A 24,472-nucleotide genomic window follows, 5' to 3' on the forward strand; every position below is an offset into this window, starting at 1 on the left:
TGTTCTATCATTTATCTCCTGAATAAACCCTATGCTTTCCAGCTTCCAAATCTTTGCTCAGCCTCCTCTAGCCCTACTCCCAAGGTGTTTTTTTCTCTCTCTCTTCTTTGCCTATGCAAATCCTAACAGTATTGAAAGTTTCAGTTCAAATCCCCCAATTTCTGAAACCTTGCCAGATCACTCTAATCTTCAGTGAGCACTCCTTCTAAATTTATGAAGTACTTACAGTCTGTATCACTCATTTAGAATCAATACTACCTTGTGATATTTCTATTATAGTATTTAACTCAAATGCCACTTCTTCCATATAACTTTCCCTACTTCCCTAATTTATATTCTACCCCCATCCTGAACCTTATAGCTAAGATATTTAGCATATACTTTTGTTATAATTAATGTGTAATTGTGTGGCTGGATAAATATATTTCTACACTCCAAGTTATAAGGGAGAACTAAGTGTGTCTCGAAAGAATGGAAGAAGTACTTCAAAGAGAAACATTTTTTCAAAAAATGAAGGGATTATAAAGAGGCAGAAGGAAATTACCACTAAGCAAGAAGACTGGAGGATATGAAAACGATCCACAGAGAGAAGTAAGGACCATTGATCACTTAGAGCTATAGATGAAGTGTAGGGGAAGCAATGATTTTGGTGGAAGCAGGAAGGAAGGACAAAAGATATCAGCTTCATTTTGTCCCAATTCCAGTCATCCTACATAAAGTTCTAAGAGAATTTTCATGGCATGTTGGGAGTTTAGAGTAATTTTCTTACCTCAACTAAAATAAAAAGCAAGACTAGAAGAGTAGCCACTGAGACAGAAAAAAATGGATAAATGGATGAATGAATGGCTGGCTGGTTCCCTCATTATAGCTGTGGGTTTAATTCACAGGAGAGCAAGAACAACACAGAGGTTATAGCTTATTTGTGACCACTCCTTTGTGGGACAGTAGCTTTGTCCTAGCTAGGCCAAGCAGACTAGCAAATGACGCCAGTAATGACAGGTCTGGAGGCAGGCAGGAGCTCTAATGAGAATGTACACTTAAAGAGGAATGAATTGTCCTGACAACATGTTTTCCCTCACCCACCAACATAGGATTATGTGGGAGCATATGTCCTTTTGGGGGCTGGGGAGGAGTGTTCTATCTTGTTATTCTCTATAACTTAATAGATTTTTGCTTTGAATTAATGTGTCCTCTGGTTTGGCATAAAAGCAGTTATCAGTGGAAGTTGTAAACTGTGGCTCTGAATAGATGCTGATCCAAAGAATGCCTTCAATCCAGATTAGCTTTGAGGAGTTTCACAATTAAGGAGAGAGGAAGTGGCCTTGGCTATGTAGATATGAGACTGTTCTTGTATCCCTGGAATGAAGGTGTATATACATAGGTGAGAAGTGGTCTAATAATGGTCAGAGGAAGAAGTGTTCATAGTTGATAACTCCCTGCAGGTGATACACTGAGGTAACTATTGATCAACTAGATATAAACAAAGAGGTTTACTATCTTTCTGCTTGTTACTTTAGATATGGGATATTACAGAGAACCTCAGGAGAAGTCTTGAGATGCCTCATGGTACAATGGGAAGGGCATGGGAGTTGGAATCAGAAGACGTGAATTTTAATCTCTGCCACTTACTGCCTTTGTGACCCCTGGACAAGTCATAACCTCTCTGGGTCTCAGTTTCTTTATCTGTAAAATGAGAGGGAGATTAAAAAACTTTCAGGTCTTTTACAGGTCTAAATCCATGATTCTATGAACTGAAAACCATTCCTCACTTCTGGTAATTCATGAAGGGCGTATGTCATCACCAGAAAGAACCAAGGAAGCCCTGCTAATGATTTTGATGTCTTAGGCATCAAAGATGAAGACCTTAGAACAAAAGAATTTTCACTACCAATATTTGATTAAAAATAGGGGATTCAAAAAAAGATTTGGGAAATGAAAAGGCAGCTAAAATGATAGCATATGAGAACTGAATTTAGATTCTTAGATCACGGATTAAAATACAAGAATGCTGGACTCTTGTAAAGAGATGGAATGAACCCGACATCTCTTAAAAACCATACTTGTTTAGATTATAATTGACTGAAAGAGGAAGGAAAAAACTGCATAGATCTGAGAAGCCTCATACAATGAAGAGTAGTAAATACAATACAAGAAGAACAGAAGACAGGCTAAGTAACTAATGGGAAACAAATGCCAAGAACAGAAACAACAACAAAACCCATGGCTTCACGTGTCTATATATATATATATATATATATATATATATATAGACACGCACATATAAAAATATAAATGCCCAAAGTATGGGCTATAAACAGGGTGAACTAATGGTCAGAAGAAAACCTGACTTTATAGAAATCCCAGACAGCAAAGGATGGAACTCAAAACTGGAATTTGGCTATTTGGGAGAAAACGGACAGAAGAGCAGTGGAATAACCTTGCATGTTAATAATGTATACTTGTGAGGAAAGTTAGGAACCTGAATATAGCAACATGGTAGAGAACAATCAATAAACAGTGAGGATCAAAAGAAAAACACACAGAAGAACTACACTAGAGATCACCTAGAAAAGGAAAAATGAGATGAGGAATTTGGAAAACAAATCACAAATCTGGCATGGAAAGCTAACATTGTAGTTGAAGAAGATAGGCTTTAATTATACAGACTCTGGCTGGTACTCTTATTTTCTGCCAAAAGCAAGATAGAGGGGATATATCTGTGAACTGTCTCAACTATGATTTCATCCTTCGAAAGGCTGCAAAATAAGGGGTAATTGTGAACAATAAAGTGGCACTTGTTGCTTAAGCTGGCATTGATACGAACCTTGGAAGTAAATGATTACTATATCATGGAATGTGATTTTAAAAAAAGGAGAGAGAAGAAAGCCAGGCATAATGGGATATGCATCCTTGATTTTAGGGGAATCAATTCTGGAGGGTCTAGAGAGAGGGTCCCATGGGCTAATTAATTTATCACAGGGCAAGCTGGCTCAATAGAAAAGGAAAACTCTCAAGAATGAAATTCTGAACACACAAGAACAATGAAGAAAAATGGGTGCACAGAAAACTCCCTGACAAACTTATATTTGAAAGAGACATGTATAGAAAGGCAACTAATTTAGGATGAATATAAATGAGTAGCACAATCCTATAAGAACAGTGTCAGGAATGCTAAAGCTCAGAATGAGCTGAGTCCAGCAATGAATGGTAAGAACAAAGAGGTTTTATATAGCTGAGATGGGGAAAAGAAAAGGAACAAAGAAGGGACAGGACTGCTGCTTGGGGTAGATAGGGTAATGCTAAAATGGATAACAATAAGGAGAATCTAAAATATTCCACTCTTACTTTGCTTCTGTTCCTTATAATGGTGACAATCACTACAAACTGGGAAGTTTAACTATAAGTATAAAGTACCATAACTGTTTTTTCCTCAAATACACATGCCAAAATTTATATTTCCAAATGAACACTGATCCATTCAAAAGTATGATTTATTCAAGACATTTTGGGAAATGGAAGGGGCAGGGAGAAGAAGGGAACTTAACAGCATTTGAAAGGCTACAGCTTTCTTTAGTATATCCTTAATGAAGTGAAACTTCATTCTCTGAGGATTGGTTTTTATTTTTATAAAAAGCAATCAGATTCAAGTATGCAACTGGTGAATACAGTACATAACAATTTTTTTATAAAATGACTAAAAATTAAGAAGTCTAAATGTTTTAATCTAGTTGGTAAACCTCCTCATGAACATAATTCCAAAGGAAGACGTGGGGAAAAAAAACTTAAAACCAATAGCAGTATCACCACGTGGCCTAGGACCCAGGCTGTCCCCCTGGCCCTAAAGGCCCTGGTTCACACAAATTAAGTTTGATGCTGGAGACTGATACCCAACTCCCCCAATAAAAAAAGTTTATGATATCTCTTTGGCTGAATGTAGCCAAATGGTTAGGACAAAAAAAAAATCTTTGCAGCAAGCTTCTCTAATAAAAATTTCATTTCCAAGATAAAACAAACTGATACAAATTTATAAGAAAAAGCGCTATTCCCCAATTTGTAAATGGTCAAAAGATTTAAGAGGCAGTGGCTCAGTGGATAGAGTACTGAGTCTGTAGTCAGGAAGATGGGTCTCCCTGAGTTCATATCTAGCCTCAGACACTGACTAGCTGTTTGACCCTGGACAAGTCACTCAACCTTGTTCGCCTCAGTTTCTCCTTAAAATGAGGTGCAGAAGGAAATGGCAAACTACTCTAGTATCTTTGCCAAGAAAACCCCAAGTGGGGTCACAAAGAGTTGGATATGATTGAAAGATATAAAGAGGTAGTTCTCAAATGAAAAAAATCCAAACTATCAGTAGCCTCATGACAAATGCTCTGAATCACTAAAAGATAAAAACAAACTAAAGCATCTGTCAGGTAAAGGAATATTTATCAACTGTGGAATAGCTGGGCAAATTATGGCAGATGAACACAATAGAATATTATACCAAAAGAAATGATGAAAAGGAATTGTTTCAGAGAAACCTGGGAAGATTTGAATGAACTCATGCAAAAGAAAATGAGCAGAATAAAATTAACAATTCATACAACAACATTGTAAAGACAAGCAATTTTGCAAGACTTAAGAACTCTGATTGACACAATGTATGAGCATGATTCTACAGTACCAAAAGATGAATAATGTTACCCTCCCTCTGACAGATGGATTCAATATGCAAAATGAGACAGAAAACGTCTGGTCATGGCCAATGTGGGAATCTGTTTTGTTTGACTATGGATATCTGATACAAGAGTAGTTTTCTTTTTGAGGGAAGAGTAAACGTAAGAGAAAATAAAAGCTTGTTAATTGAAAAAAAAATTCATTTAAAAATATTTTGTTTTTGGCTCACAGCTCTCACCTGTAGCTTCTCTAGAAAAATCTAATACATTCACAACATGGTATGTGTCTGAATTTCCCTAAATATGGGGTAAAAGGGGCCTGGGCCTTCAGCTCCCCTACAAAGTACCAAATATATACTGGGTACAGGATAACCTTTATTTCATCCTACAAAATGTTTATGATACAAATGACACAAGGCCCATATATTTATAGAGTACTGAAATAGCTCATCGACTTCTCCAAGAAGGGAACTCACACTGGGATGCTGTGAAACAATACTTTGACACCATGGTCCCTTTTTTCCATCCAAGGAGTTAACATTAGTACCACCCTATCCTGACTTTCCCCAGAAGGTAAATATACTTTGGAGGCTGCTGAACAAGCAATCCCCTTCCCAGTGAAACTTCACTATGAATAACTCACCAGCTTTGTTCTCCAAATAGAATGTTGAACACAACTGTATGTGGATGATTCCCTTCTTTCTCCATAAAGCATACTGCATGAGAAAATCCCCTTCTCTTAAGGAGTTCTTAATCTTTTTTGTGTCATGAACCCCTCTGGGAATCTGATAAAGTCTATATATAAAGCCTTTCACTGAATAATGCTTTTAGATGAATAAAACAAAACATATAGGAAAGGAAATCGATCATATAAAATTACAAAATTATATAAATATATATGTAATTATATAAAATAGTTACCAAAATCTTTAGATTATAAGCTCATTGAGGGCAGGGATGTCTTTTTTATTAATTATATGCCCAAGTACTGAGCACATTACAGGTGCTTACTAACTGCTTATTGGAAAATATAAAAAATAAGTTTATAGACCCCAGCTCAAAACCCCATGTTTCTAGAAGGCTCAAGTTCCTCGACTTCGTAAGTCATGTTTTTATGAGACTACTCTCCAAAACTTCCCAGCTACCCTGGAAATCTCCCTTCTCTGTTTAAAAAGCTAGATTATAGGATAATGGTGCTTAGAGAATTTGAAATTGCCCTGTCCTCCACAAAAGTTGGGATTCACAAACACTGCCAGTGGACCATCCATAACTACTATCTCAGGCTGTGTGCAAGTATGTCTACTTATGTTTATGTCTGTGTTTCTGCAAATAGTGGCTATCAAATTGCTCCTGGTAGGGAGAAAAGTCCACACAGGCAGAGATTACCTTCAGCATCCCTCCTGCCCCAATTCAGATCTACTCTGCTTTATGCTGGTCTGTCTTCTGAACAGAGGAAGACAAGAAAATAAGACAGGGCAAAGGGCTCAACTTCTCTGTGTCTTTTTTTCTTGTGAAATGAGACCCAGCCCACTAGCCTACCTGTGTCTTTTTTTTTTTCGTGAGGCAATTGAGGTTAAGTGACTTGTCCAGAGTCACACAGTTAGTAAGTGTTATGTGTCTGAGGCAGGATTTGAACTCAGGTCCTCCTGACTCCAGGATCAGTGCTCTATCCACTGTGCCACCTAGCTGTCCCTGAGGTTCCTGTGTCTTAAAAGCAAAGTGCCAGTAGGCATATCCACACTAGATACTAAATCCCTCTCAAATGACTCCAAAGGCATAGTTAACCAGTAACTTCACCAAACTGAATGAAGAACTCATCAAAAAGAATATCATCTCCTAAACAACAATCTAATAATTAGAAAAATACATATCTTCACCAAACAAATTTGAAGAACAACACTCAGGTGAATACATAAATTCTGAAATGTTTCAAGTAATTACTTCTATACGGAACTTTTTTTCTTGCAATAGTATTTTAATGATATTAAATAATTTTAAACACATTTAATTCCTACACTCTTCAATGTTGCCTACAGCGCTGAAGGACTGCAGTTATTTAAAACAGTTGACTCATAATGTGATTTAATATGTGTAAATAAAAGATGTTTGACTAGGCAGTCAGTGTATTGTGTTTATTTTGTGGTACTATGCTTTGTTTTCAATGTATATTGTACTGCTACTTACTTGGTAGAATCAGTACTTGATTCACAGAGCAGTTAGCGACTATGTGCTTGGATTTGCTATCTATCCTCCTAGGTAAACTGATATAACTAGCCTCAAATCAAATCTGGAAGAATTTTTGATGGTCAGAGTTTTGAATCACTAACTGCTGGTACGCTCTGGAGGTATACTGCATCTTAAGCATGACTGGATATACCAAAACGGAGTATGGTTAATAAAATGAGCTTGAATTTTTAATGAAACCTTATGGTTTTACTACAGACTTCATGGGATAGGAGTTATGATTAGAATTTGGCAATGAAAGATTGTACTTTCAATAGAAATAAATCTGACAGAGAGGGAGTGGAGTAGGCACTATATATCAAAAAGATGCACATGTCTATAGAGAAATCCATTTGAGGAGAGAAGTATATTAGAGGACAATTATTTTGTATATACTAGAGAATGCCCCTCAAGATGGAAAATATTGATCCTTTCCTAAAAAAGAAATTAAAAACTGGTACATTTTTTGAACATTCCTGTCTTCTCCTAGCTACTTTTACTTCCCAAATTAGAGGTACTCACTAAAGCTCTCTTTCTGACCCTCTTTTTTTCTCCCCTGGTAATCTCATCTTTTCCTCCCTTCCTTTAGTCTCTCCTTTCTACAATCAATCGTAGTACTTCAAGTCATCTTATCACATAACTGTTCTAATCAAAAATTTTAAAACTTTTCATGGGTTCCCATTATTATTTAAAGCAGAAACTTCTCAGTCTAGCATTCAAGACCTTCCAACATGTGGCTTCTTCCTACCTTTCCACTTTTTTTTCATACTAGTTCCCTTACACATAACTACATTCTAGCAAAATGAGATTACTTTCCATTCCCAGATCTCTTCCTTTTCTCAGGCCCTTTAGATGCATCTTCCCACATGCTTGAATTCATCTGCCCTACATTTCTTCATGTTGAAAGCCAAGTTCAGGTGACATTTCCTAAATGAAATGCCTTCTCTTAATCCTCTATGGACAAATCATCCCTCCTCCCTCAAATCCTCATGTTACTCTAAGCTTTTCTTTGGCACTTATCCACAATGGGCTTACAATCTAATGGGGAAGATAAGACACAAATAAGTCCATAACTATGTCACATAAGGAATGGTATAAGAAATTGAGATGTTTAACTTGGAAAAGAGAAAATTAGGAGGGGGGAAGGAGGAAGAGCTCATTATAGGTTCCCTCAAACATGAAAGAAAGATTAGACTCATCTAATATAGATACAGAGGATAATACTTCATGGTGGCAGCTGTGATGGAATTTTGGTATTAAAAAGTAGCACAACTTTAAGAATTATACAAAGTTGTGGAAAACTTCATTCCATTACAATATGTATAATTACAATTATTCATTGACAAAGTGGTAGCAAAGATGAGATACGTTACTGTTAACATTTCATTTCTATGTTAACATGAAATTCCAAATTTACATTAGTAATTCCACCAAAGAATGAAGAAAAATAATGATCTGGAAAACTGTACCTGTTCATCTCTTTGTCTCCACTCTTGCCAATTTTCTTCTTGCAAGTCTTTCTGTACCGGATTTGGCAGCGAAAGCTCATGTTGAGAGCTACAAACCACCTGGGAGGATTTCTGGGGAATCTTCTTAAAAGCAATATTTCTAAGCTGAAAGGACAACAAAGCATGTGTATTGCTATCAGCTAATTAAACTCTAGGTTACTGGTGACTAGAAATTTAAATTATCCTGATTAGTCAATCAGTTATTAAAACCAAATAAATAACTATTTGCTTGCTAAAATCTTTGTGGGTACAAATAATGTTACTTTGAGAGGCAGTGAGATATAGGTGGTACGAGTACTGGATTTGGCATCAAGAACACCTGAGTTCTAGTTTCAAAACCAATAAGGAGCTACGTGCCATTTGGCAAATTACTTATCTATATGTGTACACCCCCAATTTCCTCATCTGTAAAAGAGAGAATATCTTCACTATTTAATTCACAGATTTGTTGTGAAAGTCTTACAACATAATTCAAAGTATACTGTAAAATGTAAATCATTACACCATTAACATAAGATTTAAAGCTAGAAGGGACTGAAACGAGTCTAATCTAGTTTTTACAAATGAGAAAGATTAAATATAATAACGAAACACTGTTTTTAGGCCCTAATTTGCTAATATTTGTGGGCTGACAATGAAAATTAAAATAATAATTTTGCCATAACACTACTTTATCAATTCTTTAATTCCTTTTATTCTAAAAGGACAAAGTTATTAAGATTGAAGAACAGAAAAACCAATGTAATTTTAAGATAAAACTACAAGGCATAAAAGAGTTACTTTTTAAAAAAAATTTTTTTAGTGAGGCAGTTGGGGTTAAGTGACTTGCCCAAGGTCACACAGCTAGTACAGGTCAAGTGTTTGGTCTGAGACCAGATCTGAACTCAGGTGCTCCTAACTTCAGGGCCAGTGCTCTTATCCACTGCGCCACCTAGCTGCCCCTAAGAGTTACTCTTAAATGGTTAACAAACCAAAAGTTTGTTTAACAACCTGATCAACCCTGGGTAAACTGACCACTGACATCCTGGATGTGATGAATAGAGGAACTAATTCTTGAATTCAATATAAAAGTTACATAGTATTTCCACTTAAAAATCAAGGTAAAGTAGGTGAGAGAAATAGAGGAAAAATGTAAGGCTTCAAAAAACCCAGGATCATAAATTTTCATTTGACTTTGAAGGCAATTGGGATGGGAGCCATAGCAGGGTTCTCAAGATAATCCAAACACCATTATTAAGATAATATTTATGTAACATTTCATAACTTACCAAGTGCTTTACCCAGACTATTCATTTGATCCTAAAAACCCAGTTAAGGTATTACGTATTCTTTCCAAATCACAGATGAAGAAACTGAGGCTCTGAGTTAAGAATTAAGTCAAGGTCAAACTATTCATCAGTGGCAAAGCCAGGACTCAAACCCAAACTCAAACTCAAGTCATCTAGCTCTAAATTAATACCTGTCCAGCTGCTTCACTAATGAGAGATACTGATGAAGATCCGAGAAAGCCATAAATATGCATGTTCCTTCTACTACAGTACAATTACTTCACATATTTTCATTGCATTATTTTCATGGTATATAGATGGACTGGCAGGGAGAATGGACTGAGAAAAGAGACACTAGTCAAGGAGGTGATTATGCATAAACTATAAAAAAACTGGATCCAGCATAAGTGCGGCTACAGGGATGGAAAGAAGTTCCTCAGCTCAGATGCTACAGCTGACAATTTCATTCTCGTTTTCAGTCTGATTCAGAAGAGAATATAAAGCCCTTGAAATCGAGCACCCTAGTCCATACTATTGCCATATGTAGGCATAAGCTCTACGAGTAACCCTCCTGGCTGGTGGCCCTGTTTTCATCCTGTTCTTCCCACCGGTCTGTCCGAGATACCATGAAAACATTCCAATTTAAATGATGTTCGAGGAAGTTGTGCTGTAGTAGAGTCTCTTTCATCATATTATTTGATATGTAGAACAATTTTGATAAAGTACTGTTTTAATATGAGATGACCTATGTTTTAGTCCTGGCCTTCCCAGTGACTTATTTTGACCCTCTACATGTCACCTAACATTTCTGAATCTCATTCTCTTCATCTGTAAATTAAAAATGACTACCACAATATTACAGACATATTACCCTACATTCTGTTCTTCATATTCTCAACTTCAAAAGTAACAACCATGTGGTGCAATAGTATAGGGGCAGCCAAAAGTTCTAAATGAGGGCCAGAAAATAAATGTTAGAAAGTTTTCTCCCTTCAATAATCTGAGGGAAAACCATTTTAAACAGACATAGCAAAAAGTGTCTATAGCGGAAAGATCACTCTTAAAGACTCAGTAAGTTGAGTAAATGCAAAAACAATAAGAAAAGAGTGATTTGATTAGTTTTTCTAAAACAAAACAAAATTTAGTTAAGGATCTTCACATGTGTCAAATGATTGTTTGTTTTTAACTCCCCCCATCATTATTTTTGGGAAGGAGGAAGAGTATGTGATCCAGACCTGTCACTGGGAATATAGAGAACCTCCCGTGAGAAAACTCCCTGTACTAATACAGACTGGCAACTATTCTCAAACTTTAAAGTCTTAAAAACCTGCCTGTGAAGCTGAAAAGTTAAGTAATTTTCCAGGGTTGCAAAGCCAGTGTATCCAAAGGCTGGACCTGAACCCAGTTCTTCCCAAGTTAAGGCATGCTTTTGCCCATCCATATGGCAGTCTATTTTTCTATATTTTTCCCAAAGGAAAAATCTACTTTAAAATGTTTATTATGCAATTAATACTGAAAATTTGTGGAAAAACTGTCAAGTCCTCCCTAATAAGGAAAAGAATATGTGGACATGGGTCTTCAGACAATACAAAAAAGCTCCTTAAACCAGTTAACTTTCATGCTACCTCATTTGCTTCACTCTGCTGCTGTTCTTTCTTTTTTCTTCTTTTTTCTTTCTTCTTTTCATTTGTGGTTGGTTTGCTCCCCAAAGTTTGGGACTTTCCAGGATTCCGACCTCTGCCCTTCCCAGGCTCAGAATCAGAACCACTGCCACTATCTACTTGCAAGAGGGCGAAACGAGAAGCAGTAGTGGGAACAGAACTGATAACAGCTGAAGCCATTGTAAAGATGACTCTCCAGTCAATTCCTGAAAATGAAAGATAAATAAAAGGAATCAATTTAACATGCTCTCCAAGAAATTTCCTTACCACAAGTTTAGTTAGCCCAGTGTTAAAATACACACACAGACCTGTTCATAAGTTATGTATTTTTAAGAAATGACTAAAATAAGGAATTAATGAAACAGCAACATAAAATAAGAACAAAAATCATAACATCTGCCACAATAATTAGGCTGTGGAAGGGTTACTACCACAGTAGTACTTAAGTAGGTACTTAAATTATTCTAGAGTTGAAGCAAACATATTTTTCTAAATACATTCCTCCCCAAATTCCTAGAAAATAAGAAAATGGATCTCCTTTTTCTTATAAACACTTACAGCACATGTTAAAGTATTATCCATTTCTAGAAAGAGGAAAGAACTGCAAATTTTGAAATAATTTAATAGTCATTCATCTTTACAATACTGTAGTCAGGAAGATGGATGGCAGAACTGTGTGTTCATCACTGGACAAACACACATATACACACATTTGTGAGGATATGTTTGTGTGTAAACACATACACTGTGTGTAGTGGGGAGGGGGTAGAGTTGGGTATATGAGTTAGACTGCAGGGGTGGGAAACCTGTGGCCTTGAGGCCACATGTGGCCACCTAGATCTTTAAGTGAGGTCTTTTGACTGAATCCAAATTTTACACAATAAATCCTTTTAATAAAAGTACAGCTTAATAATGGCTGAAAATTACATGGAATTTTAAGCTTAATAAAGTGCTTTATATATGCTATCTTATCTGATCCTCAAAAATAGCCATGGCGGGGAAGATACCATCACCCCCATTTTACAAATGGGGACACTGAGATACAAAAGGCTAAGTGAATTGCTCAGAGTCACACTGCTTTTAAGTATGTAAGTCAGGATTTGAACTGCAGTCTTCTTGATTCCAAGAGTCTAGCCTTCTATGAATTTTGCCACCTAGCTCCATGCCATGGTGTAAGAAAGATACTGAAAGACACCCAGAAGAGGGCAATCAGGATGATGCAGAGGTTCAAGTTCAGGCTGTATTAGCAGTGGTTGAAGGAAATGAAACATATACACACCTTAAGTATAAGAATACACATAATGCATTAAAAAAATAAACACCAAACAATTTGTTGAGGAGGCACTAGCAGCTGGTGGGGGTGGGGATCAAGCCAGGGTCATGCAAGAAGTGGCATTTGAGTTGGATTTTGAAAGAAAAAAAGGATTCTAAGAGACAGAAGAAGGGAACTCATTCCATTTACAAAGAGATACACAAAGGCATGGCAATGGAATGTCATATGTGAGGAACAGTAAGAAAGTCAGTTTCCCTGGAATGAAGTATATGTGAAGGGGAATAACATATGATATGGCTGGAAAGGCAGGCTGGAGCCAGGAGAAAGAGACTTTAAATGCCAAACAGAGAAGTTTGTATTTTATCCTGGTAGTAACAGGAAACAACAGAACTTAACAAGCAGAGGAGTCACACAATCCTCTGGTTTAAGAATATCACTTTGACAGGTGTGTGGAGAATTAACTGGAGAAAGAGGGATTGGAGGAAGAAGGCTAATTCTGAGGCTACTGTAATGGTGAAAAGTGATAAGGCACTGAACTAGGGTAATGGCTAGTTGAATGAAGAAAAAGAAACAACTGAAAGACATGGGAGATAAAATAAACAAGACTTGGCAAGTACATATAGGGTAAGTGAGAATAAGTAGCTGACGTTGACTCTGAGGTTTAAAATCCATGTGAACCCATGGATGGTTGTGACCTTATCAGAAACAGGGAAGTTTGGAAGAGGGAGACATGGAGGATGGGGGTCGTACGGAGAGGTACAGCAGAGAATAATGAAGGGATATCTAGAAGGGATGTATTGAGTTTGATATGCAAGTAAGAATAATTTGTTCCTCTTGTCCCTAGAGAGAAGAACTAGAAGGAACGGAGGTTCCATAAAGACAAATTTAGTCCTGAAATAAGAAAAATTTCTGAGAAAGGAAAACTATCCAAGAATATGTGGGATTGGAATCCAGGTCTTCATTACTCTAAGGTCAGACTTCCATTATACAAATGCTGTATCTCTTAATTAAGTCATTTTGCACCTTTCTAAAGTTTTCTGTAGGGAGACACAATTAAGGATCTTTAAGACATAAGAATTTTGTCCTAAATTACTTGTCTCTAAAGTCAATCTGTATAAATTTATTGATTAATTTTGCTAAAATGAGAACGGTCAGAAACAACCTTATGCCAAAATAAAAATATTTTAATTTTAGCAAGAGAAAGATCAAAAAAGGACAACTGTCTTGGTCAGATGTGTCCTGCCAATAGAAGGAAAATAACTCTTCTTTGGCTTGTTTTCTTTCCCATGGAGAACATCTTTGGACTGGAAAGGATAAAACCAAAGTGGTTAACAGGGAACTGAAGCCTAAAATAAGGAAATTAAATAGCACAGCTAGCTGCTTTCAATTAATTCAATTTACCAGACCCAGAAAACTACATTTGGATGTAGTTCTGAACTGGTACATATGATTGCTAAGTTGCTGATCTTTGAAAAGGTACCACAAAACTGGAGATAAATGCTGTCCCAATTTTCAAAAGGCAAAGACAACAATATTCAAACTACCGGACCAGTAAACTTGACACTTTTGGCAAAACCCTAAAATATATTAGAGATTGTAAGCACTTTAAAAAAAGGAATCAGTGATCCCTGAGAGCCAAAACAGGTTCATCAAAAATAGATTAAATTTCATTTTTGACAGCATCACTAGACTCGTGGAACATAGGATTGCCATAGACAAGAAATACCACCTATATTTTAGCATAGCATTTGACAAAACTTTTCAATGAAACCACTGTTGACAAATGTGAAAAATGTGAGTTAGGTTCATAGTATGATAATAAAATGGATTCAGAATTTTTTTTTCTCTTTCTTCTTTTTGGTGAGGCAATCAGGGTTAGGTGACTTGTCCAGTGTCACACAGCTACCAAGTGTCAAGTGTCTGAGGTCAAATTTGAACTCAGGTCCTCCTTACTCCAAGGCCAGAGCTCTATCCACTGCACCACCTAGCTGCCCCTGGATTCAGAATTTTGAATGAATAGACCCAAAGTTAAATTAATGGGCTAATACAACCTAGAGGACAGTCTCTAATGATAACCCCAGGGATCTGTTCTTGGTTACTGGTCTGCATTTTTATTGGTGACAAACTTACTAAGGTAGCAATAAGATAAATGGCATAAAGTTAGCTAAAACAGATTCAAGATGGCATCATCTGCCCAGAACAAGGTTAGATCTAGAAAAGATGAAATTTAACAGGGTTAAATTCCTCCCCTTTGATTAAAAAAATCAATTGCACAAAGAAGAGAGAAAGCATGGCTAGAAAATGACTCACGTGAAAGAGATTTGGATATTTTAGCTACCTGAAAATCAATGAGATACAGCAGCCTTTCAAGAAAGTGAATAGATTCTTTGGAACGAGAAAGGTATAGTATATACAACAAGAAAGGTATGATTACTATTACCACTACAACACTGGACTGGTCAAGCAAGATCTGAAATATTATGTTCAGTTCAGTGTGCCGTATTTTAGAAAAAACACAGAGACTGGAGTACATGATAAAAGGCTTAAAGACCATGCATGATAAGGCTCAACTGAAAAAATTACTGATGTTTTCTCTGGAAGAGTAAAGACATAACGGGAGATCACCTACGGGACAGGCAAACCAGTCTAACAAAAGTGGGGAAGAGGAAGGAGACAATTTGTGCCAGTCAAGTTGAGCCACTACTACCACTCAACCACAACATACCCCTGAAACAGTGACAGAAAAAGCCTAGGACCGTGAATCCAAGTCTTGGGAACAGTAGTGTCCCCTAGATCATTTGTCATGCTTCCAGTACAATCCTTAGAGCCCTCATCCTGGGAAGTAGCCCCTATGGAGAAGTGGCCGACAACTGCTTCCGTAGATTCTGCAGCAAGAGATTACTAAAGACTCAAAAAAGAAAAATTCTTGCTACTAAAGTACTTGGCACTGGAAAATGGTTCAATGACATAATTTTTATCAGTGGAAATGACACTGAAATTGATACACTACCATCTGCTGCTGCACCATAAGGACCAAAGGACCTTTTCCTCTCACTTGCAGGGGAAACCCTCTATATGTGATGCTGCCCCATTAGAAAGTGAGCTCCTTGAGAACAGGGATTATCTTTTATATTTCTATCTCCAGTGCTTAACACATATAAGTGCTTTTCCTTTCATTCATTACAATGGATGTTTTCAAGTATTTGAAAGGCTATAATGTGGATAAGGAGAGTGGTCAGTGGATTAGGTTATAAATATGCAAGACACAGTAGTCAATGACTATAGTAATCTATTATTTGATAAATCCAAAGACCCCAGCTTCTGGGATAAGAACCCACTCTTTGGAAAAAACTGTTGTGAAAACTGGAAAAGAATGTGGCAGAAACTAGGCATAGACAAAAATCTCACACTATACACCAAAATAAAGTCAAAATGGGTTCATGATTTAGATATAAAGGCCGAAACTATAAGCAAACTGGGAAAGCAAGGAATACTTTACCTAGCAGATCTTTGGAGAACAAAAGAATTCATGACCAAACAAGAGATAGAACATTATGAAAAGCAAAATGGATAATTTTGATTATGTTACATTGAAAAGTTTTTGCACAAACAAAACTAATGCAACTAAAATTAGAAGGAAGGTAGAAAATTGGGAAAGAATTTTTACAACCAGTCTCTGATAAGGGCCTCATTTCTAAAATACATAGAGAATTAAGTCAAATTTATAAGAATACAAGCCATTCCCCAACTGATAAATGATCAAAGGATATGAACAGACAGTTCTCAGATGAAGAAATTAAAGCCACCTATAGTCATATGAAAAAATGCTCTAAATCATTACTGATGACAGAAATGCAAATAAAAACAACTCTGAGGTACCACATCACTCCTATCAGATTCGCTAACATGACAAAACAGGAAAATGATAAACGTTGGAGAAGATGTGGCAAAATTGGCATACTAATGCATTGTTGGTGAAGTTGTGAAATGATTCAACCATTTTGGAGAACAATTTGGAACTATACCCAAAGGGCTATAAAAATGTGCATACCCTTTGACCCAGCAATAGCACTTCTAGATCTGTATCCCAAAGAGATCATACAAATGGGAAAAGGACCCACCTGTACAAAAATATTCATAGCAGCTCTTTTTGTGGTGGCAAAGAATTGGAAATTGAAAGGATGCCCATCAACTGGAGAATGGCTGAGCAAGTTGTGGTACATGAATGTAATGGAATACTACTGTGCTATAAGAAATGATGAACAGGCTGACTTCAGAAAAACCTGGAAAGACTTGTATGGTCTAATGCTGAGTGAAATAAGCAGAACCAAGAGAACATTGTACACAATAACAGCCACATTGTGTGATGACTAATATTGATAAACTTAACCCTTCCCAGCAATACAAGGATCTAAGACATCTCCAGAGGCCTCGTGATGGAAAACGCTATCCATATCCAAAGAAAACTATGAAAGTTGAATTGCTATTTTTTTTTCTCTTCTGTTGAGTTTTGTTTCCTCTTTCTGATGGTTCCTCCTACCGGTTTTAACTTTTACTTACAACACCACTAATGTGAAAATATATCTAATAGGAATGTAAATGTATAGCCTATATATACATGCCACCTTGGGGAGGGTGGTGGGGAGGAAGGAGGAGAAAGATTTTAAACTCAAAAGCATATGAAAGTGATTATTGATAAATCAAAATAAATTAATAAAATTAAAAACAAACAAACAAAAATTTGGATAGGGGTCACAGAATTGTTCTGCTTGGTCCTAAAGAGTCTAAAGTCATCCAGTCAATAAACATTTACTAAGCAACTACTATTTGCCAGGCACTGTGCTAAGTGCTGGGATAAAGCAGGTGGATTACCAAGAAGCATATTTGGGCTCAAAATAAAGGTAAAGTATTCTGGTAATCACAACAATCTATCTCAGGATGTACTAGAATCCCCTGTTACTGGTCTTTAAAAGGAAATGAATGTAAATCATAATAAACAAAAGCAGAATGTTTGGGAATGCATACTTTAAGAAAGTGCCTTTCTGAATGTGAGGTGCTGTCTGTACAAAAAAAGATGGGCTTGGACAATGCATACAAACAGAAGTCCACATGGCATAGATTATTAAGCCTACAGAGCCCAATATAAAAAAGCATTTTGGCAATTCTAGGTTTCCTTGATGATACTCAATGACTGGTGGCCCAGAGAGAAAGAAGGTCCAGAAACAATAAGAAAATTTCAGAATTGAAAGAAAGGGTTCTTTAAGACAAAGGTGTCGGGGGCAGCTAGGTGGTGCAGTGGACAGAGCACCAACCCTGGATTCAGGAGGACCTGAGTTCAAAACCGGCCTCAGACACATAACACTTACTAGCTGTGTGACCCTGGGCAGGTCACTTAACCCCATTGCCTAGCCAAAAAAAAAAAAAAAGGTATCTAGCCTGTGTAAGACCTATGGGCCAGATGTCACCTACGACAACATCCTGGACCAGATTAAAATGAAATTGGGATGTATTTAATAAAGATATAATAAAATATAGATAATATTAATATGTAGTTTTCTAAGACATCCACATGGATCCTTATGTATGATTTAGGGGTTCCATTTCTATTTGAGTTTGCTATTGCTTTAATGCATCATTCTATCCGATAAGGTAGTGGTAGTCCTGTCCATGAAAATATTTGATTAGAAGACAGATTACTACCTAGGAATGTTGACAGAATTCCAAAAACAGTTAGCAAATTGATTTAGATGATCTCTAAGGTCCCTTTTGAGTTTCTATTCCCTGGTTAGAGCTTTTGTATTAATTGAACAGATACTTTCTGGCTATAGAAAGATAAGTATCCTCCTCTATGGTAATAACATAATTTTAACATCACCAGGAAGACAATGAGAAAGTATGCATAATACAAAAAAGACTGGATTTGTAGTTTTAAGTATCGTGAAGTCAAACTTTGCCCCGAAACACTAGTTTTTTGACCACAGAAGTCACAACTTTTATGAGCCTCAGTTTCCTCACCTCTAAAATGAAGCTAATACCTATAATACCTAACTCACAGAAATGAAACAAAGTACATAAAAAACTTCGTAAATCTGTAAAACTTAAAATGCTACCTGCTGCACAGTCATAAAGAGTTGCACAGAGTACTGAGAGGTTAAGAGACTTTCCCACTCACAAAGCCATCAAATGTCAGAGGCAGATCTTGAACTCAGGTCTTCCTTGGCTTTGGAACAGCTATTTACACTGACTCTTTTTGCAACATACCAAAATTAGTGAGACCAAATTTGGCAAACATTTTTCAACTCTTAACTGGATAAAAACTAAATAACTACCTATATTCAATACATCACTTTATCTACTTGGAGGAAGGAACGTAATGCGTATTTAAGTTAAATAATCTTGGCACATCCATCAAGATAAAGAGTTTTACTTGAAATCAGATGCCCACCTGGAAAAATGACTTTCTTCTGTGGTTGAGACAGTTGTCTGGTAACATCTGTCCATAAAATTATTTAAGCCAAAAATATCTCTTCTATGAACAGGACTCTGTCTCATCTGAGAGCTTGTGAAAATTCCAAGGTCCTGGCTGAGGAAATTATTGGCTTTTAAATGTAGGAATCTTTGCAGTCAGCCCCAAGGTACATGGTCCTCCTTATATGCGACATATTCCCTGACTCTATGGGAACAAAGGGATCTGCCAGCAGATTTGTGACTTTAGCTTAGAATCCAACTCTCTTCCAGATAATAAGCTCCTATAGACGCTTGGGTATTTACCAGTATAAAGAGAAGTTAGGCTCCTAAACTTTTAACAGAAAACCTAATTTGCTGTCTGTATGTTAAAAGCAAACTTTTATCATTCTTTAATCAAGAGCTGAGAATATTATCAACAGTTACTCAGATAATTCAACTCTGAATTGCTTGAAGTCTAGTAGGGTTCAGTTCATATATCTGGAGAAAATGAGAGATGAGAGAAGGGAGTGGAGGTAGAGGAAAGAAGAGAGGAAGAGAAGCAGGGGAAGGTGTGTGGGGAAGGGGAAATGCCTCTGATGAACATGTTGACTATTCTTTTTCCCAGAGTTTCTAAGTTCTTTCCCTTTCCCTATATTATACTGGATAATCAGAAAAAACATACCCAGTTTACCTTAGGTCCCTGCAAAAATACTTTTGCCAAGATTCTATACTATGCTCTAGCTTAAAAAAAAAAAAGCTGGCTATAAGTATGGCTGATTTATACAGCAATGTTTGTGTCTTTTGCACAATCAGTTGAAGATGCTATCCAGTATCCTTTACATAAGAACCCACACAATAAATTTCATTAGGTCAATGCTAGAAAAAAAATCCCTCCAGATAATTTGTGTACCTCTTTTATCAGAAAATGAGAATGAAGTGCATACATTTCCTATCTTTTCCTTCTTTGCCTGAGTTGCCAAGAAATTAAGGGCTAAATTCTTGCTCAACTTTTGTAACTCATTCCAGGTACCTGGTAATAATAACTACTTGTATACTCCTATCGATAAGTTTTTGTTCCTTTAAAAACTGTTCTATTTTATATGCTTAATTTTATAAAGTAATATATTTTTGAGAAGAAACAAGATACAAATTCTAAATAGAGGAAATAAAATATTGAAACAGCTGCCCCAAACACTTATAAACAAGTGAATCATTTGAGGATTAAGCCTTCCAACAAATATTAAACAAAATTATGTATGTGTACATATACATATTCTCTATTAAGTTCTAATGATGTAAAAATAATTTCTTAAAAGGTTATACCATCAGAACGCACGCTTTGACAAATCCTATACCAAATTGGAAAAGTACTAGAGTTAAGCTACATGCCTTTTGTCCAGGGATCAAATAAAGTTCAAATAGTTTTGTTGCCAGAATGTTGGCCACCAGGTGATAAAATTTTTTGGCTGCATCAATTCACAAAATCAGTCTATGAAAGTATAGTATGGTCACAATACGCATCAGTAAAAAGAATACTAACACTGGTGAAATAGTGAATCATTTAAATACATAAATATCAATAATTACAGTCTACGTGGTATCTGCTGCCAGCTACACTCTTCAGTGAAGCCTGAACCTGATTAAAAGGTAATTAGGAAATACTTAACAAAATAAATAAAAATACAATAGAACATAGATAATGTTTGTCTAAATCAATATGTGGCAAGGATTTTTACATATGTTTTAGTGGCCCCTATTTTTATTTGAGTTTGACACCACCATTCTAAAGTGTGTATCACTGTTGGTAATTACGATTTAATCTTATCACTGAAATATGAAATTCAAGGAGTTGGTAATTTGGGGGTGGTATTACACCCATGTATTTTATTTTCAAGTTTGAAGTTTTCCTAGAAGCATGTTTTCTGACTGATAATATGAAGGGGGGAACATTTGCAACGTGGAAAAATTTTTAGCTTTGCTTCCCAACTAAAATATGCTTCACATACATTCATTCTGCTTCAAATTTAACAAGTCAGATGACTTGTTCAAAAACTGATAAAATTCTTTAAGTGCTATAAGTACTTGAAGAAATATAAACTGAAAGACAATATTTTGATTGCAGTCAACGTGCTAAATTTTAGTAATTCTAAAATTATTCATTATTTTAAATGGACTGCAAATTTTAGAGTTGTTTGGTTGAAAGCATTTCCCCAGAGTCACTGTTGGAAACAATCTATTCCCATGTTTTAGATTAAATGACTCCTTGAAGCCCTATGAGGAAAGAAAGCCAGAACATGAATGAATGTGTTAGGCAAATGAGGAATAAAATCACGGCAGAAGCCACATAAAAACAGCTTTCCTTATGTAGTAGGTATACCTAACTCTACAACTAAATATGTTTGAAGTATTAAATGTAAAACTTCAGTTATAGGTTATCCGTCTAGGCTCCCAGAAGATGTCAGGCTTCTGGAATGGCTCCAAACACAGATGCTTCCCCCAAACATTATTTGGCAGGCAAAGAAGTAGCCACTGAACAAACAGCAACAACAAATTCTGCTGAGAAGAGCCAAGATTACATCTATTACTCTGTGAAAAGTTTAGGGAACTTTACCTAGAAGGGAAAGAAAGGTGTGCTCTAATTAGTTGGCAAGGTTTATAAAAGGCCTGGCTTTTCCTGAGTATAAAAGTAACAGAATATCTAAAGGAAAAGAAATTAAGGAAAAGTGGCAGATGGTTTAATTAGCCTTTTGGAAATTAGAACAATAAAGGAGGTGGCAAGCATTGGCCACTGACAACCAAGAAGATGAATGCCAATTTATACAGGATAGAGAACATCTGCACCATCCGATGGGGTGAATAGTCACCTCCTTTACATCTCTTTATGGCAGAAGCCTCTTTAAAAAAGTTGAGAGTAGAGGGGCACATGAGGTAGATAAGGAAGTATGGAGCAGGTGTCTTTTTGCTCAGCATTCTTTGAAGATACCAGTCTGCTGCTGCCCAGAAGACATATTAATCAATACAGTTCAACAGTTTGGAGAGATGTTCATTTTATTTACGAGCTAAGCACTGTTCTGTGACTTATGGGATAGTGAATCACAAACACAATAGGATGTCTATCAAAGAAATCAACCCGCAATAAAGATTATAATCTTCCTCTTGTGAAAGCAAAAGAATGAAGCATAACAAGATTATTATTAACCTTATAAGAAAACGGACTTTGGGAGATCTGAAAAGGGCAAGCACAGGAAAATGTTAGTGGTTCAGTGTAATACATGTACAACTAAAATTTATCATGTTAAGTGTTCATTATATACACCGAACTGTAGTAAACACTAGGGATAAAAAGACAAAAACATAACAGTCCAAATCTACAAGTAACTTATTTTCTATTGGGGAGATCCAAGAACAAAGGAAAATAAAATCCAAGATGCCTTTTCTTTCTCAAATTAACAACTTGAAGGGAATCAAGAAAGGCTTTATTCTTAACATTGAACACTCCTGAAAGGCAGAGGTGAAAAAGGAGGGCATTCTAGGAATGGGGGGAGCATGCTTAAATACAGAGAGGTGAGGAGAATGAATGCTGAATTCTGTGACTAGCTACTAGGCACAGTTAGACTAGAATATAAAGTACATTAAGGGGAGAAACGTGAGGTAAGGCTGATATAAAAGAAAGATCAAGTAAGCAGATGGAAAGAGCACAAGGGAAAAAAAATCAAGAACTGACAATTTTTTAGAGATATCAATAAAATGTTTAAACAAACAACACACTAGAGAGGACTATAAATAGCACAGAAATTTAAATACAGAGGTGGGACCAGCATACACCTGAGTACCAGTCCTCTATTTCTGCTGAGCACATTACTGAATGTCACTTAACTACTCTATATTAAAGCAAGATTGTCAACGTCAAAACGTTAGGAAATTCTGGCCCTTCACAAATCTTAAATGCCAGCAATTATTTTTAACTATAGTTACTGAGGTAAGCAAGCCATAGAATTAGTAATCCCTAAATCCATTACTTTTGGAATATATTTGGATATATTTTATCAACAATTTATTTTCAAGATTGGGTGACAAAGAGTCTGTTAATTTTGAAGTGCTATAAAAATGAGTTATTAATAGACTGAAATATCTAATTCTAAATGTATGTTGGAGAAAGTTTAGAAGCGTGCAAAGTTGCAAAAGAAAGCTAGATATTTACTATGGGTGATTCACAACAAATGAGATGAGTATTTCTGGCTTATATTTTTATGGCCAAATTCTATCTCCCGTGAAGCTCTATCCTGATGCCCCATCACAATACGAAAGTGACACTAGCCTTTCAAAGGTGAAGCACAAAATCTAGCATGTTGAAAAGATCTGGAAAAGACTTGCTGGAGAAAACCCATCAAATAATGAATAATTTTTAACACTGTGGATGGCACTAATTAATTTTTTAAAATCCATTTCTACAAGAAATAAAACGAAAGGAAAAAGCACTGGACAACTATAATGAAAAATTTGGCCCTGAAGAAGAGTTGGGAACGTACCTTTCTGTGCAGAGATAGGAGACTGTGGGTAGATACATATATGGGTATGGGTATGCATACTCTCAGAAACAATATATTGGGTAATTTTGCTTAACTGCCTTTCCAACCCCTCTATTTTTTTTTTGTTACAAGAGATGTCTCGTGGGCAGGGTAAGGAAGGGATATTTTCAGAAATGAAGATGATATAAAAATAAGCTATAAATTGTTTAAAGAAAAAATTAGCTAAAACCCCAAGAAAATTATTTTTTAAAAAATCATAGGATCAGTATGAAATAAGCTCTGAAGGCACTTTTAGTTCTCTAAATCTGGCTCCCAATGACCCTTTTCCAGCCTTATTTCATCCTCTTCCCAGCTACACACCCTACAGGAACTGCTTCCCAAATTCAACCACCAGTCCCCTGACTTAGCCAATTTACTCAAACTTTCCCACACCTGTAATGCACTTCCCTCATCATCACCTTTCAAAATCTCGGTTACCTTCAGGAATGCTCAGATAACATCTTCTGAGGATTTCTCATGCCCCCACAATCTCTTTCGTATTTATATTTGTATACATTTCCACCCTGCCCCCAACAAAGCAAGCTCTTTGAAGGCAGGAACTGTTTTCTTTTTTGCCTTCAAATGACTCCTTAAGGTTTAGCACAGTGCCCTGAAAACATTAGGAGCTTAATAAAGGTTTTTTGGATCATTACAGTATTAGTAACCTTTCTTAGACATCAAAAACACCCAGGATTGAGGGATTTAACAAGAGAAAGAGAATGCATAGGAGAAAACGGAATTTCCTATTAATTTAGGATTAAATGTTTCAATGGCCCAAATGCTACATATCAAGTAATTTTCTTATACCAAAGTCTTGTTAAATAATTATTTAGATACTCTGAGGGACATTTGCTATTAGAAGAACATAA

General features: G+C 36.2%; 1 protein-coding gene across 5 annotated transcripts in view; it reads right to left on the bottom strand.

The window, feature by feature from the left end:
* GKAP1 (G kinase anchoring protein 1) overlaps positions 1-24,472 on the bottom strand; it is a 64,027-nt gene that overhangs the window by 37,781 nt on the left and 1,774 nt on the right. For all 5 annotated transcript variants that reach the window (XM_020966964.2, XM_020966965.2, XM_020966962.2 and 2 more), the window contains 2 exons: positions 11,280-11,521; positions 8,348-8,491 (listed from right to left, as the gene is read on the bottom strand). In XM_020966964.2, the coding sequence (XP_020822623.1) occupies positions 8,348-8,491; positions 11,280-11,495 (360 nt within the window). In that variant the 5' untranslated portion in view covers positions 11,496-11,521. The remainder of the gene's footprint in view (positions 1-8,347; positions 8,492-11,279; positions 11,522-24,472) is intronic.

This window comes from Phascolarctos cinereus, unplaced genomic scaffold (assembly GCF_003287225.1).
Source record: "Phascolarctos cinereus isolate Bilbo 61053 unplaced genomic scaffold, phaCin_HiC Scaffold_4;HRSCAF=312, whole genome shotgun sequence".
Taxonomy (NCBI): domain Eukaryota; kingdom Metazoa; phylum Chordata; class Mammalia; order Diprotodontia; family Phascolarctidae; genus Phascolarctos; species Phascolarctos cinereus.